General features: G+C 41.3%; 1 protein-coding gene across 1 annotated transcript; it reads left to right on the top strand.

Moving 5' to 3' along the window:
- The first annotated feature begins 635 nt into the window (after nt 1-635).
- On the top strand, nt 636-17,420 carry LOC116889149 (glycine receptor subunit alpha-4-like). Its single transcript, XM_032890317.1, is given in 9 exon segments — nt 636-744; nt 1,027-1,094; nt 1,800-2,023; nt 2,164-2,246; nt 3,710-3,850; nt 7,546-7,674; nt 7,677-7,759; nt 12,121-12,270; nt 17,130-17,420. Coding segments are annotated over 9 exon segments (1,248 nt in total). The 5' UTR covers nt 636-665.

Here is a 17,420-nt window from a genome sequence, read left to right as displayed (position 1 = left end):
AACTGATAGCAGGTCTCTCCTATCCCCTAGCTGCCTGTCCTAAAGCTCCTCCCATCCTTGGCTAGGCCACATTAAGAACACACTGGGTGAGATGTCATTCTTCTTTGAATGCTTTCAAAGTGCCTTCAGGAATAGAACATTAAGTAGGTCCTTAGTCCAGTGTCACTCAGAAGTTCTGAGACTTTGGGCAAGTAACTATCTTTTAAAAAATTAATTAGTAAACTAACTTCGCTTCTTACTTTACTTCCTGACTGCAGTTTCCCCTCCATCCATTCCTCCCTGGCCTTCCTCCCTACTTCTCCTCTCTATCCACTCCTCCTCTGTTTCTGTACCTCTTAGGACTGTTTTTTTGCCTGAAAAATGGAGACAACAGCCTTAACATCATATACTGAGAATTACAAGCAAAAAGAGTTAACCTATGTGAAAGCCATGGTTCCCAGAACTACTGTTGGGCAGCCATGTTGGCTCCTAACTGTTTTGTCCTTCTCATTTAGTACACCAGAGCAGCATTCTCTCGTATCTTCCTGTCTGCTGAGCAAATCCATTAAAGGGGGGATGGGGCGGAAAAGCACAAACTGCAATTATCCTCAAACTTCTTTCTTCTCCCATCCAGTGTGGCTTTGGCAAAAGAGGATGTCAAATCTGGGCCCAAAGGATCCCAGCCCATGTCCCCCTCTGATTTCTTGGACAAGCTTATGGGACGAACATCTGGATATGATGCTAGGATTAGGCCCAATTTCAAAGGTAAGAGAGGTCCATATACTGAGTCCCCTCCACGCTTACTATTTTGGGTGGCACATTCCTTAGCCGGTACTTGTTCACTGCCCTTAAGGAAAGAGGCTTGAAGTCTGAAGCTAGATCTTTCAGTTCCAAAAGAGCCTCTTCCACCACACTGCCTATGAGTCTGTGTAGCTATCAGTCTTTTCCCAGCAGTGGCCTGATCTGAAGCTCAGAGAGGGACTTGAAGAACCTGCACTCAGCTTTCTGGAATGCCCTGTCAATGGGCTAATGCTTTGCTACCCTTAGGTCCACCTGTGAATGTGACCTGCAACATCTTCATCAACAGTTTTGGCTCCGTCACTGAGACCACCATGGTAAGGGGTCTTCCTATTCCCCACTTCCATTCCAGTGTGAATGGGAGAAGCTCATCACATCTCATGCATTTCCTTTCTGCTGCCCTCTTCTTGCTTTGTTATCACAGCTTTAGCCATGAGACCTCTGAATTGATGACTGAGAGGTTATTCCTAGTCCAGGGTTTTCCTAGCTAAATGCAAACTAGCCTAAGAGCAATTCATCAAATAAGTGAAGAAACCTGATGTAGAGCACAGGCTTTTGAATTAGAAAAATACCTAAGTTCAAATTAAAACTCTTCCACCTAGTATCTATTTTAATCTCCCCAGGTCTTTGTTATTCATATGTAAAGGGAAGAACATGAAACCATTCTCCACACAAGACAGATGCGAGGCTTAAATAAAACAATGTGTATGAGGAAAGCACTCAGAGCTGAGGATGTGTCTCAGTGATAAAGTATTTGCCTAGCGTGCTCACGAACCTGGGTTCAACCTCCAGTCCTACCAAAAAATATGAGCACTTGGCAGTGAGTTTGCCACATAGTAGGTACTTAAATAAATGTCTTATCCCTTCTCATCTTTGCCATATTTACACAAAGTGGGCTTTCTCTACTGGTCTTCAAGATACATCTGCAGCATTTCCTGCTCATGGCCCTTCTGCTCATGTTGGCTTTATTGGATTCCTGGGAAAAGCACTTTATCTGATAGCCCCCTTTTCCACCCTTCCAGGACTACCGGGTAAATGTCTTCTTGCGGCAGCAGTGGAATGACCCACGTCTGGCCTACCGAGAATATCCAGATGACTCTCTGGATCTAGACCCATCCATGCTCGATTCTATTTGGAAGCCAGACCTCTTCTTTGCCAATGAGAAAGGGGCCAACTTCCATGAGGTGACCACAGACAACAAGTTACTGCGCATCTTCAAGAATGGGAATGTTCTCTACAGCATCAGGTGCACCTAGTATATAGCAAGGAGATTCTGTATCAAGAGGAAGAAGCCAGACAGAGGTAGAAGGGTGGGAAGATGGTCCGTGCTGTACAGTGCTGGAACCCAGCAAACTGATGTCATTACTTTTTCACTGCTCCCACCAGATTGACCCTCATTTTGTCCTGCCCAATGGACCTCAAGAACTTCCCAATGGACATCCAGACCTGCACGATGCAGCTGGAAAGTTGTAAGTATTTCTAGTGAATCACAAGGCTAGGCCTGGAGTAACAGCTAGTTAATGGCATTTTAGACAGGAGAGGCATTTTTCCCAAGCACACACAATCAATTCTTGTTGTGGGTGAGACTAATAGCCAAGGCTCCTTGACACCCAACCCAGTGTGGTTTTTGTGTTCCCACATTACTTGCTGGGATGATTGTTCCATAGGGCTGGGGAACAAAATAACTCCCAGCCATGTACAGAAATGTGCTTCTGGCTACAGGAAACTATCTGAAGGGTGCCTCCTGCGCCCAAATTTCTTCCTGCAGTCCCTATAGTAGCTTCACCATTACTTTCCCAGAATTAAGACATTGAAGATGCCCATATATATGACATCTTTGGGCAAGACGGAAGTACTTCTAGAACTGATTCTTTATGAATACAGATGATGATTGCAGAGAATAAGAGGACAGCTTCAGGTGTAGGTCAATACCTAGAGAGGTAAACTCAGCCAGTCTCCTTTATGGCAAAGGTGTCACACTATTTGGGTTGCCAAATGTGCAGAGACAATAAAGGATGGCAAGGATGGGCTAGCATTTACTCTTCACCTATCACCTGGCTCATGAGGTAAATCTGTGAGATCAAGAGACATTCCTCAGAGAAGAAAACTTGTAGCATTATTTCTACCATATGGGAACGGAGGTGCAAAGAAAGTGCCCTTTGGTCTACCCTCTAGAATTCATATACCATATGCACAGACATGTTCCCATTATCCCTCACAACAACTTTTACGAACCTAGCTGGGGAAGCCTCTACTCCCTCATTTTACAGAAGAGTAGATTACTCACCTGAAGTCATACAGCTACAGTAGGACTTACATTACATTCTGTAAACTCCAGTCTTACACATGAGAATATGGCCATGTCTGTGACACGAGCCTTCATAAACTTCAAGCAATCTGTAAGCAACTTGGCATGTTCAGCTATTAACTCTCAATTTTTTCCAATTCAAGTCCCTGGCTAGGAGTCTGTGGTATGCACATTCTCGCATGCATGGCTGGAAGGACAGAAATAATTCTCTCTTCCCTGAGGAAAAGTGGCAGAAGCCCTGGCTCTGAGGCTTATCTCAGGACATGTGGTTGGTACACATGCTTACTCCTCTGGGCTTAAGATATGGCAGGAGGTTCCCAGCTGGGGTCCTTGACATCTTTCCAACCTTCTTGTCCTACATCCCAAGTCTGCCAGAGCAGTTTCTCTCTAAGCATTTCCCAAGCTTGAGACCCATAGAATAGAGGAGTCTGGGATCTTTCTCACTTGCTCAATTAGTACAGGAAATTCCCTCTTCAGTTATCATTCCCTTTTCCAAGCTGAGCATGTCATTTCTAAAACCCAAACATTGTCCCTCAAGTATATACCCTTGCCAATCTTAACTCCACCTGTCTCCTCACCCCAAACAAATACTCTGAAACTCTTTGATGTCTTTGTCACTTGCAGTTGGCTACACCATGAATGACCTCATGTTTGAGTGGCTAGAAGATGCTCCTGCTGTCCAAGTGGCTGAGGGGTTGACTCTACCCCAATTTATCTTGCGGGATGAGAAGGATCTAGGTTACTGTACCAAGCATTACAACACAGGTAAGAATCAGGCAAGTCTTTATTGGCTGTGAGGTACTAGAGGGTGTCAAGATGAAGGACAAGGGGACAAAGCAACCAGGTTCTACTAGAGTCTCAACAGCTTAGACACATGATGCTACAGGTTTCCTACACCATATTTCATCGCAGAAGATGCTATCAACACCACCTTCAAAAAGAGAGCACAGAGAGCCTATAGGGTGGCGCAGTAGGTGAAACTGACAGCCTGAGTTTAATTTCCAGGACACACATACTCAAAGAAGATAACTGACTCCTACAAGCTGTCCCCTGACCTCCACACATGCAATGTGACATGCTCATACTCACACAAACACAGAAAAACCCCCACAGAACTGTAAAATACACCTTTAAAAGAAAGTTAACAGGGGGAAGTGAGAGTTTGATTTAGGTGTTACACAGCTAATAGCTGTCAGAATCAGAACTAAAATCCAGATGTAACGCCAAAGCGCTTGTTTGTATATCCCTCATATACTTGCACATTAAAGGGACCTGTGACAAGGAACAGCAAAAATGTCCTCTTTTTCCTAGGATCAGTTTTGTGTGAAAGCTAGGAAATCTATATTTAGGAGTTGTCAATAGTTGTGCTGGAATAGAAGAAACAGGCCTGAGGGAGCAGCCACTGAGCATGCACACTTCCCATAGTCACCTCCACTGTTTAACTCTCTGAACGTCAGGAGACATTCTTTTTCTGCATGTGGAACATGGAAGTGGAGAGGAACTGTTTGCCCAAACTGGACAGCTCAATCCTTCCGCTTTCCTCAGAGTTGCTAGGTTCTCATTTCCTTTAGCAACTTAGCTGTGTGGGAATGGGGGAGGAATACTTCCTTGAATTTAAAAACTACAGCTGGGAGTAGAAATTGGTAGAGACTTGGGAATGGGGATAACAATTTGAATGTAGAGGAATTGGTTCCAAGCTTTTTGTACTCAATATATTCATTCCCCCAGGGAGTCTTTTAAAAATATTGATTCCTAGGCTGTAACTCTTTGAGATTCTGATTACATATACTAGAGGAAATGCCCAGAAATTTGCATGGTTAACAAGTATCATGAGGCTTATGGTGTGAGTAGGTAGTTCAGGAAACACTGACACTAGTTTAGAAGCTAATTTTTTCCTGCTTATTTATATAGGACTTCCCCTCCTTAGAATATATTTTAAGAAAATATTACAAAATATCTCATTGACTTTAGTCACATTTTTCCTATTAATGCTAGCAAAACTTGAAATTGTTCTAAATATCCACCCATACGGTATAAGTAAATTAGTGTATCTACTTGGTAAAATAATATATAGTCATGAACATGACACTTTCACAGTTCTTATAGCTTTATGGAAAAAGTACAAATAGAAAAAAAAAGGATAAGATTCAGTGTTATGTACAGAGTATGACTATATTGTGATAAGAACAAAGCAAAGATATGTATTTAAAAATCCCTGAAAGGAAATAGTATTACTAAATATTTCTCAAGTAGTGTGATACAGTGGATTAAAGTACGAACTCTGCAATAAGATAAGGCTGAATTTAGATTCTAGCTTATTTATATACTGGTTGGTTACCCTGGAGAAATACAGTTTAATTTATGCTCCAGTAGCCTTATCCATAATATGAGAGATAATCATTTAACTCACTTAAAAAAGTGCTATAGGACTTAGTTAAAATATAAAAAGTCCAGGCACTTAGTAGTGATTTGATAAATATGAGCTTAAGCATGTTATTCCTTCTCTCTTATTTGTCTATATTAAACTACTGTTAACCTAATAACTAAAACCCAAACTATTATTATAGTAAAAATGAAGGAAATCATGGAAAGGAAATAGGGGGACACAGTAAGAGGTATGTCACAGGAAGAAGCCTGTGGTTCTGAGTAGGAGTAGACTCCAGGACAAGTAGGAGGTCAGAGTCATGCTGCATGCCAAAGCCCAAGCAGTAAGTTCAAATCAGTAGTCCTGAGTTAAGAGGCCTTGTTCAGAATAACATCAAGACACAGAGTTGGCTCTCCATGTTAACATGTTCCACATACAAAGGTCCATCCAACCTCAGAACAAAAGCATTAATTGTAAATTTGATCTGTGCTGAATATGTACAGACTTTCCATATCATTATTATGTTATATCATAGAGCTGACAAGATGGCTTAGTGGATAAATGAATTGAGTTCAGTTCCTGAGACCCACATGGTAGAAGGGAAGAACTGACAACTGAAAGTTGTCTTCTAACTTACACGCGCGCGTGCACACACACACACGCGCACGTGCACACACACACATACACACACACATGCATGCACACGCAAACACACATACTCACACACACATTAAATAAACAAACAGTTTAAATGAATGATATAGACCTAATTTAAAGTATATGGAAGGTATGCATGGTTTAAATACAAATATGATGCCACTTTATATAAGAAATTTGAGCATCCACAGACTTTGGTATTATGAGGGGAGTCTTGAAAGCCATCTCCCAGTGGATACTTAGAGATCGCTATACAAATTATCTCATTTTCCTCCTGTGTTATCAAAAGCTTCTGGTTTTAAAAGAAGCTGTAACTACTGTTTTCTTAGCTTCCGAGCCATGGGAATCAGGATAAAGTAAAGGGTGCTGGTATGGGAAAAAGAAGAGCACTGAGATGTGTACCTAGAACTGATGCATTGTTTTATGGCGGAATAGAAGAGTGATACCTAATATTCTGTGACAGTGGTTCTCAACTTCCTACTGCTGTGACCCTAAAAATACAGTTCCTCATGCTGTGGTGACTCCCTAATCAAAACATAACTTTCATTGCTACTTCATATCTGTAATTTTGCTGCTTCTATGAATTGTAATCTAAATATTTGTGTTTTCTGGTGGTCTCAGGTGGTTCTTGCAAAATGATCATTAGACCTCTAAAGTGGTCTCGGCCCTCAAGTTGAGAACCACTGGTCTATGGGAGCCTGCTTTCCAGGATTCAGAGCTGATCTTGGTTGTGAATCCTTTCCAGTTGTATACTAGATGGTGTTCTCTCTTAAGACTCACACAGAGTTTATTCCAGCTGGGATTCTGGGATATGAGCAAGTGCAAGGAAGGGTGGTATGATATTAATGAAGTCCAAACTAATTTATTCTTAATACACTTTAACAAGTGAAATAGTGACTGCAAACAGCACCTCAACTACAGCATTTCATTTAACTTTTCTAACAGTCCAACAATGGAGCTGATATTGCTAATTACTCCGTTTCTAAGCTAGAAAACTAGTTCAAACTAGTGGAATTTGGCATGGTGGTTCAGAAGAGAATTCCAAATTTGATGTTACCCTGGACCACATAAAATGACCTTGTCTCAAAAACAAAAGGCATGACAAACAAAAGCTTTGGTGACTTAGTCAAGATCATATAGCTACTAAGTGAAAACTTGAGATTCAACCTCAGAGAGCCTTCTTATTCTTTGTCCTCTTTTTTTTTTTAATTGTTATGTGAAAAATCTTATTCCGGAAGTAAAAATTCTAGAAGGAAGAAGGTAATTAAACTTTAGGGCTGAGCTGAGAGCGAGCTTTCATGGTCCATGTATCTGGCCCTATCTGGGGCCAGCTGAGCATCTCAGAGGTTGGTTCAGCAAGATTGCCCTGTTCCTGACCTATATAGGCTAAGCTGTAGTATGGGGACTCAGAGCCAAATACTTCATTTCTTTCTTACAGGAAAATTCACTTGCATTGAGGTAAAGTTTCACCTGGAGCGGCAGATGGGCTACTATCTGATTCAAATGTACATCCCCAGTCTACTCATTGTCATCCTGTCCTGGGTCTCCTTCTGGATCAACATGGATGCCGCCCTGCTCGTGTAGGCCTTGGTATCACCACTGTCCTCACCATGACAACTCAGAGCTCTGGATCCAGGGCCTCTTTGCCTAAGGTGAAGAGCTATGCAAACAGAACCTGGCTGACATCAAGCCCCCTATTCCCACTCATTGCATGCTCCCTGCTATGCTCCTCTCTCTCACCTTGCATTTGGGTTTTAACTGCAATAAGCAGTAGCCGCCATTCAATATTTCCTCTTTGCCATAACAGCATAATAGTGTGAATGCTCCTAGCTAGGGAATGACTGGAGATCCTGCCTTCCTTAATTTTCTTTGGGGAACACAAGCATGCAAAAGACTATTATCACACAGAAAGTCCTATTCTTTCACAGTACAGGGGAGAATGCAGATACATCACAGGTTAACTGACCTTCTAAAGGTGAATGATACCAGAAGCAACCAAAGAAATAGTTTTGAACTCAATTCTGCACTCTTTCTATAACCAATAAGGTACTATTACAAAGTGCTCTAAATATAGTGTTTATTTGGGGGGGAAGGACAATATTTTGAGGTTGCAAATATACTAGCAATTAAAGACAGTAGACTCTGATCATCTGGGGCCTGTTTATGTTTTGACTATGCAGAAAAATTTGTGCTGATGGGACTAAGAACAGTTCTCCCCGCATTGTGTATTCATGTAGGGAATTTAAAGGTCACCTCAAAGTCCTTATGGTCAGCAAGGCTCTGAGCAAATCAGGGAGTGAGGCCATTCTTTTTCATTCAACAAATATTTACTGAGCACATACTATGTACTGTGTTTGGTCATGAAAGAATAATGAATCTTGCCTCTTATATTCCCTCTTATTCTGATTTGTTGGGAACCTGGCCCTGAGATATGCTATCTCTCATTGCTTGTTCCATGTAAGACTTCTTTTATTGGAGACTTAAACAGTGTATAATGTGGATACTAATGGTTTATGAAATTGCTAAAGGGGAAGTTTATGAAACTGCTAATAGGAGAATAGGTCAGGCAGACTTAGGTTTAAATCCCAGCCTCATTATTTACTACAGTATGACCTTGGGTAAATTGTCTCTTAGTGCTTTGCCTGTAATATGAGACTAAGAATGCTACCCCCCGCCCCGTGCAGTTACAGTGAAAAATAAATTAATGTATTGAAATTCAAGGACAGCGTTTGGCACATAATAATTATTAATAAAAGTTAATTATTTTCATAATTATCAGGCGTCAGAGTTAAAAAAAAAAAGAATAAGTATTGGATCTAGGAGTACAGCAGATGGTATTTCCCCTACTAAGCTTTCAATTGCTAAGAAATCTATACGTTACCCTAAATCCCTCTATAGAGATAAACAGTGGTCAAGTCCAGATCAGCCTCAAGCACCCGAGAAGTAGTAGTCAGGGATCCCTTCCTGTATGTGTTTTCTAAATGCACTGGGGTATAAATGAGGCTCTTAAGACTGTCCTTAGAGGTGAGCCATAGGACCAGCCTAGATTATGATACTTGTATTACTATAATGGCTTTTTATGGTAATCATGGCATTAACAGCTGTGCCCCAAGTTTTCGTCTCTGGCAAGCAAAAAAGAGTCTTCATAACCCAAGAAGATGATGCCACTTATGACTCTTATGAGAGAATTTCCTTTCTGGTCCCTCCTGTGAGTGAGCCCAATCCATTTATTCCTAATTATCACCGTTTCCTCACTTAGAAAAACAGACTGTGTTAAGAGGCTGTTTGAAACATTAGGCCTTCTTGTCATATTTTCATGACTTTTTAATAGCTTCATTGGCCAGTAAGCCACATAGCCAAGCATTTACCCTGAAATGAATAGTCTCCCTAAGGAGAGCCATGGGGCAAAGGGACCAGCAAGCCAAGGAGCTCTTGCTCATCCTTCAGTTTGGGCAACGTTATGTTTGCTTGAGGATTTAAGGAAAGAGATGAGGCCAGGCCAGAGGCATCTGATAGCAACACTACTCCCACCCAAAACACAACTCTATTGTCTAGGAAGAGAGTATAAGAGATTTCTTTGTAAGGGAACTCAGTTGGGGTAGCCTTTCCCTTGGTCTTCATTACCTTGTGTGGCACCCCCTTAAAGGCACCGATTTCCATCTCTTTGCCAAGCTCTTGATCTCCATAGCTGCAAGAGGCTCAGCAGACAGGAAAAGCCAAATGGATGACAAGATATAAAGCTGCACCAGGGAGGAAGGCTCCAATTCTCTATACCTTTAGCTCATGAGGCAAAGAAAGGAACGAAGGGCAGAGACAGCAAGTAGGAAGCAGCAGAGACAAATACACTGCTAAACCTTTTATCTGTTCATTCGAAAAACAAAACAGAACACCTACCGTGTGCCAACTACTCAGGTATTTCGGACAGAACACTGAAGAACATAAAAATAGTTCTTGGCATGGAAAAGCTCAGTCTAGTGGAAGAACTGGCCAGGTATGTGATGAATGCTAAAGAGATATGGGTAAGCCAGGTTCATAAGAAATAAAATACACACTAGAATAATCAGGAAAGGCCTCTCAAAAATATGCTATGTAATATGGAAGCTAAGAAGCAAGTTAGGCAAGTCAAAGAGAGAAGAGGAAGGGAGGGCTTCTTTAAAACACTGAAACACTTCACTCGCACAATCTTAGATGACAAGAGGCACACTGAGCCTGAAGGGGCAGTCAGAGATCAACTATCACGGTGAGTGTAGCACATCGAGACCACAAAGTTAACAGGGAGCCTCTACAGAGCTGTATGGGGACGGGTTGTGATATGAGCACAGTGATCTTTTTAAAACTTATTAGTGACTCATTTATCACTGACAAGCCACAAATACTTAAGGTGAGTGTTCTTTTCATTAATAGTCTAAAGCCCTTCATGACTAATCCGTATTATTGCCTCATTACTGATCTTCATAGCAGGTATTTGAAATCTTTGAGAGCCCAGTGGGTCTGGGTGATGGACATAAATGGGATACCTTTTTCACAAAAGGGAAGACTTTTGTGAAGACTTGGAGATAGCACCTAGGAATTTTGAATGTGAGTAACCCATTACTACACTTTCAGTGGAATTGCCCAGAAGTAAGACAGAGTTTGCCAATTTTCACACGTCAGTTAAAGCAGATAATTCTGGTGTGTGTGTTTGGAGGGAGGAATGGTATGTGCTTTATAATATTTTATAGCACCCTTGTCGTCTACCCATAAGATGCCAGGAGCTATGACCACTTTAAAATCGTGCTGCCAAAATTTCCTGTGAACACTGATAAATGCTCTTTTGGGTGGAACAGTTTCTTTTCAGTAAAGGAGCACTAAGACGGGAGGTTGGGGATATAGCTTCCTGGTAAAGCATTATGCCTGCAACACAAAGCCATGCATTCTATCTCCACTATCAACCTCTACTATCACAGAGAAAGGCAGTAACAAAGAATCTATCCAATGAAACCTTTTCTATACCTGGGGTCTGCAGCACTCTAGGTGCTTTATAATACACAAGTTGATAAAAGGAATCACTTTTCCCGAATCCTACTCTTGATATGAAGCTATATGGAGTGAGCGCAAAACTACACAGAGGCTCTCGACAAACTGAAGTTCCATCCGTTCTCTTAGCCCCTTCCAGCTGTGCCCTGTTCCTGAGGAGGTTTGTGCTCAGCCTTTACCAGGGAAGTGGGAGAAAAGCTCTTCAAAGCTACCAAAGGCAGGTAGTAAGAGGAACACAGTAGGAAACAGATGGGTGGGTGCCAAGAGTGCCTTGCAATTACTGAAGTGTCCTGACAAGGGCTAAGTAGCACTCCCTTAGGATTCTGCCCTGTTCTCTCCAAGGTGAGCGATGAAGCTTTAGCTTACCACTGTACTCCATTCCTCAGCAGTGACTCTTGCAAAGGCAGCAGAAAACTCCACAGGGTCAACAACCGAACAGGAATGGAGAAGCTTCTAGTCTGCCAGTCAGGCTGTAACCAAAGTAAATGTCAAGGCCACAGATTTAGAAGCTCAGAATTTTCCAGTCCTAATATCACCTTTTAACGAAGTGACCTCTGCTGAAACCCTTTCTCTCTGAGTAGTAAATGTCTCCACACAACTCACATGGCTATAAAAACCCAGGGCATACCAGAGGGCAAGCAAAAGTGATTTTGATCATTTTTATTTACTGAAAGAGAAGAATCAGAAGAAATAAATGAGGAAGAGACAGAAAGCAAAATAGACATGAAAGAATAACATAGAAGAAAAGTGAAGAGTAATGGGAAAGGCTCCTAACAGTGGACGGTGACGACTGCAGAAAGATGAAGGATGATTGGTAGCCTGATCTCTTTGACACAGGCCTTCAGATAAAGATACATATGACAGATTTTTTTTAAAACCACAGAAGTTTCAGGATAAAACTGAGCAATAACAGGGCAATTAATATGGATTAGAAATCCCCTGGAGAGTCCATGCAAGGACTCAGAAAGGATAACTTCTCTGTTCATGGATGTTGCAGGTGTCCTACGTGAAGGCAATTGACATATGGATGGCTGTATGCCTGCTGTTTGTATTTGCTGCCTTGCTTGAGTATGCTGCAGTCAATTTTGTCTCTCGTCAGCATAAGGAATTTATGAGACTTCGTAGAAAGCAGAGACGTCGACACATGGTGAGTACCAAAGGGGTGGGGCCCACTTTCCTTCTTCTTTGGAGTTCTTCCTTCCTTCCTATTACTGCTCCCACAAATCTAACCCAGGACTCTAGGACTGGGCAATCGGGAATCCTACATTCTAGTCCTAGGCTGGTGACAGTTAAATACTTAGTTTTTCTGGTACTGTTTCCTTTTTCTATCCAATGGGACATTAACCATTATAAGGCAGTAGAGAAATTAAGAGAATGCCATACAGTAAACACTTAAGATATATTAGCCCAAGAGAGGCATAGTGGCACATGCTCCTGATCCCAGAACTTGGGAGCAGAGACAGGAGGCTTTGTGAGTTCAAGGCCAGCCTGGACTACATAGCAAGTTCCAGGATAGACTACATAGAGACCTTGTCTCAAAATAAGCAAACAAAACCATATTTGCCAGTATTGCAACCTTATGGGCTTAGCACTGATGTTATTGCTTTGAGAATTAATAATAGTTGTTTTTGGTTTTCCTCACATCCAGAAGGAAGGTACTTTAAGTCATCCTCTATTAAGAACTAAGTGTTAGACACCAGTGCCTTTCAAGTGAAGCACTGTAAGATGGTCCTCCTATTTGAACTGGAATTGAAAGATCACCACTTGCCTCTTCTGATTGGTAGAATTGGTCTTGAACATCAGGCACTTCAGAGTTGGTAGGCTTGAGGTGGTATTCTTCCTCACTCTTGTTTGTTAGCCCCATTTCTTCTAGAACAGAGTGATCACCAAGGGGAGATAGAAGAGGAAGTTGTTGTCATGACAACAGAAGCAGTTTTCCCTCAATTGCCCAGACAATAGACACTAGGTAAGTTGTCATGACAACAGAAGTGCCTAGGCTACCCTGAGAAAAGCAAGCTCCAATTATGAGCAAGGCAGAAAGCCTTGGTACTGGTTGCTTAATCTTTAGAGACACAATGTCTCGAGCTTTCACTCCATGTTTTCTGTCTAATCCAGAGGCTTCAAAATCAAAAGGCAAAGCACATAATTACTTTTGGAGGACAGAAAACAAGTTACCTGAACCCACTGTTAAAATCTTGACTCTAGGGGGCAGCAGTTATAGCTCAGCGGCAGAGTGCTTGCCAAGCAAGCATATATTTATAAATCTTAGGTTTGATCCACAGTAACACACCACACACACACACACACACACACACACACACACACACACACACACACACACACACACACACACACACACTGACTCTAGCCTATCTGAGACATACTAATACAAGGACTCTTTGTTCTTCCTAACTCAACTCCTACCTCAGTTGCTCCTGGCACTCCACTATTATAACTTCCAATGATCACACAAACTATCTATATGACTTCACATTTCTTGGTATGGTTCCTTTCTGGGGAATACAGGTCTCCCAGATTTTTCTGAATTCCTAGTTTTTCCTCTCTTTAGTTCTTTCATGGTTCCCAAGGGGTGAGCCCTCTAGTGGATTGATCTACAATTACATGTCTTTGAATAAGACTCATTCTTCAGAGACCTGCTTATAAGATTTTCCTGCCTCATAATAGGGGTAGGAGGGAGCCAAAAAAAAAAAAAAAATCAAGGTGCCCCTTTTCACAAAATAACCATCTCAACCTCGTCTTTAGTTGTATGAAATTTGTCTCCAGGAACCAAAATCTTCAATTCATAGTTTGCTTGTTTTTAATATTGCAATCCTAGGGAAGAACAGATTGTCAAATACTGCAGTCCCTTTCCTACCTAAAATGCTTGTGTTGATGTCCCAGTAAAAAAGATTACTAGTTACTACAATGTTTCTCATCTTGATCCTAGTAATACCTCCTATACCATTTGTCTCCCCTGCATGGTTCCTGTGGCAGGAAATGATGTTTTGTGCATGTACTTTACCTTCCCAGATGGTCTAAGTGATTTAGAGGAAAGGATAAAACACTTATTCTCATCATCCCTGCAGGGTTAGCTCCTGGCTCTAAACATACCAGCCCAAGGCAAAGGTTGTCGAACTGGATAGACAAGAATCCTTGGTATTATTAATACAGTAACTTGAGAACTAGAAAATTGACAAAATACCAACAAATCCTCTCAGGGGCTTACTTTCAGAACCTTGCTCACCTCTCCAGCTTCCACTGAATGCTCTGCCCCATCTCCAATTTCTTTTCTCCCTGACTGCCTCACTTCCATATTTATATTACTCTATCCTGTCTTCTACACTGAGCATTATCTCCCAGCTTCCTTCTCTAGCCTTTCAGCACTTGGCTCCTAGATGAGTAGAAAAAAATTCAACTGTAGTTCAATAACCATGGAAATAGCAAGTGATATTTAATGGCGTGTTGTCCCTCCCCAACACGTAGACAGTCACCATTCAGGACTTATCTAATATCCAAACCCAGGCCTCTTTGATCCTTGTATTTTAGGGCACTAATCTTTGCTGGGCAAGCTAAAAAGATAGATATTAAAAAGAGCCAAGAGCAGCTTACTTTATTAAATACATGCTCTCTTTTGTATAAAATTACTTTTTTTTCTAGCCTGGGAAATATTTCCACATAATTTCCTTAGATTTACTGGATAAAAGGAGAAATAATAGGATTTATAAAAACAGAAATTACAGTTGGATTTAAGTTTCTCCCTCAGAACTTTTTCTCAATGCCTATATTCTGTAGTTGTATCTTCTAGTTGGGAGGATAGATGAATAGCGGGGTACAGGATCCTATACTGATATGCTAGGAAGATTTTTTTTTAATTTTACTTACCCCTATCACTTTTTTAATTCCTTGTGAGATGTTTTGCTTACCTCTGGTTCTTTATCTGTAAAATGGGCCCAGCAAACCTCCCCTGTAGGAAGAGTGTGAAAATTAACTATAGAATGCATGTGAGATTAATAAAGACCTCTGACTACAAAAAGGCCAAAATGAGCAGAGCCTTCAGGCTGCCCAACTGAAACCATTCCAGATTGACAAGCCAGGAGAGGGAACCACCTCTGACATATAGTTCTCTATGAAGACCCCGATATCAAGAACAGGACAGCAAAGCTGTCTGGTGGACAGATGTTAATTCTTTTCTGTGTTCAAAGTGTTCCTCACAGCTGCAGCGATGGCTTAGTGGATAGGAGCACTGGCTGGCTGTTCTTCTGGAGGACCTGGGTTCACTCCCCAGCATGCACATGGCCGCTAACAGTCTGTAACTTCAGTTCCAGGGGACATGATGCCTTCTTCTGGCCCCTACCAGCACACACATATGATGCATAGACATGCACGCAGGCCAAATGCCCATACGCCTCAAATAAAAATAATATTTTAAAAAAGTGTTTCTCCCTTCGTAGAAGCAATAGGCTATTGAACCACTGTATAGTGGGGCAAATAATAATCGTTTCTCCTGCCAAGTATTTCATATCTGAGCAAGATTCTTTTCTGAGTAGACTCTTTAGTTTGGGGCCCTGACAAGATATTGGCATCCAAGAACAAAAAGCCACTCCACTCCTCATATCCTGAAGCATGCAGTTCATCAGCCCAGTTGTCCATTCAACAGACATCTACTGAGTATCTATTAACTTCCAAGCATGGTTCCTGTCACTGGGAATGCAGGGGTGAACCTGTCTATATATGAACTAACAGAGAGCAGAGAAAGGGTTTGTGAATTTCTGGCCTGAGTTTGTCTGCCACTGATGCCCAGGCTTGCCCTCATAACAGGTACCAGTTTTGGGTGATGAAATAATTAAGGAGTTTCTATTACCAACCATGCCAGTATCTCATCTACAAAACTACTTTTCAACTGATTTCTGTAGCAGCAGAGGCCTTGTTATAAACATCCTACAGTGTCCCTTCAATTGTACAAAATGTTTAACACCTCTGTGCTCATTTTGCATATACATATGCATGACATACCCACACATATTTCTTGTTCCTATAACTTAAAGAACTACATCAGGTAGCCAGGGTGGCTTACTCTTTCTGTTTTACTTTGGACTTCTCCAGTGTTGGGGATAAGAGACTGTAGTCTCTGGATCCTCCTAGTTCTGGGCACACTTGAGTTGGTAGGTGAAATCAGACAAAAGGACATTTCATTTCAGGCAATCTCTTAGCTGAAGCTTTTACTGCAGAGCATTCAATGCTTTTAATATAAATAATCATCTTCCATTTGAAGGACATATTTCTCCAATCTGCTCTAAAATGAGAAAATAGAGTAAATAAGTTCAGGGATAGAGGGGCTGAGGGATTCTCATATAAATAAAGCTCTTGTGGATGTTTCTTCCCTCTTCCTCCTCCTACGCCCTTCAATTTCTTTTATTTCTATCTTTCTATCCTTACTTCCTGCTTCCCAGCTGTGTCATAGTTACTCAATGTGTCAACTATTGTAGTAATGGCCTTTCTGCAATCTACTGCCTATTTAAAATGTACCCCCTCCATGCTATTGAGGCTATCAAAAGACATGCCAATTGTATAGGAATATAATGTGCATTGGGTAATGACTGTTACTGCAGACTCCCATATCCACTCAGCTAATTTGCAAAGAAATAAACAGATCTTCAGAAGAGTGGTCAACTTTAACCTACTTTGCCTAGCTCACTTGGTCATTTAAAACTTTTGGAATTCTTAGCTTTAAGCCAAAATCAGCTAGCTTTTTTAAATTCATTTAGATGAATTTACCAAGTCAAAATATCACAGCTTCACTGTCTGGTGGTTTTGTTGTTCTGTTTACCTGTTACAGAATTTGACGTTGAGATGTTGGTACTTTAGTAGGTTTTAGATGACTCCAAATGATGTTACACATTTTCAAAAGGCAACTCAGTGAATGGCTATAAATGAAACCATAGCATATAGCTTCTTAATATATATGTTATATATATAAACACCACCTTTTATCTCTTGCAATTATAGGAAGAAGACATCATAAGAGAGGGCCGCTTCTATTTTCGTGGCTATGGCCTAGGACACTGCCTACAAGCAAGGGATGGAGGTCCAATGGAAGGCTCCAGCATTTACAGTCCCCAACCTCCAACCCCTCTTCTAAAGGAGGGAGAAACCATGAGGAAAGTCTATGTGGACCGAGCCAAGAGAATTGACACCATCTCTAGAGCTGTCTTCCCTTTTACTTTTCTTGTCTTCAATATCTTCTATTGGGTTGTGTATAAAGTGCTAAGGTCAGAAGATATCCACCAGGCACTGTGA

The sequence above is a fragment of the Rattus rattus genome, chromosome X (genome assembly GCF_011064425.1).
Source record: "Rattus rattus isolate New Zealand chromosome X, Rrattus_CSIRO_v1, whole genome shotgun sequence".
Taxonomy (NCBI): Eukaryota; Metazoa; Chordata; class Mammalia; order Rodentia; family Muridae; genus Rattus; species Rattus rattus.
This window is presented reverse-complemented; position numbering and strand designations above follow the sequence as displayed.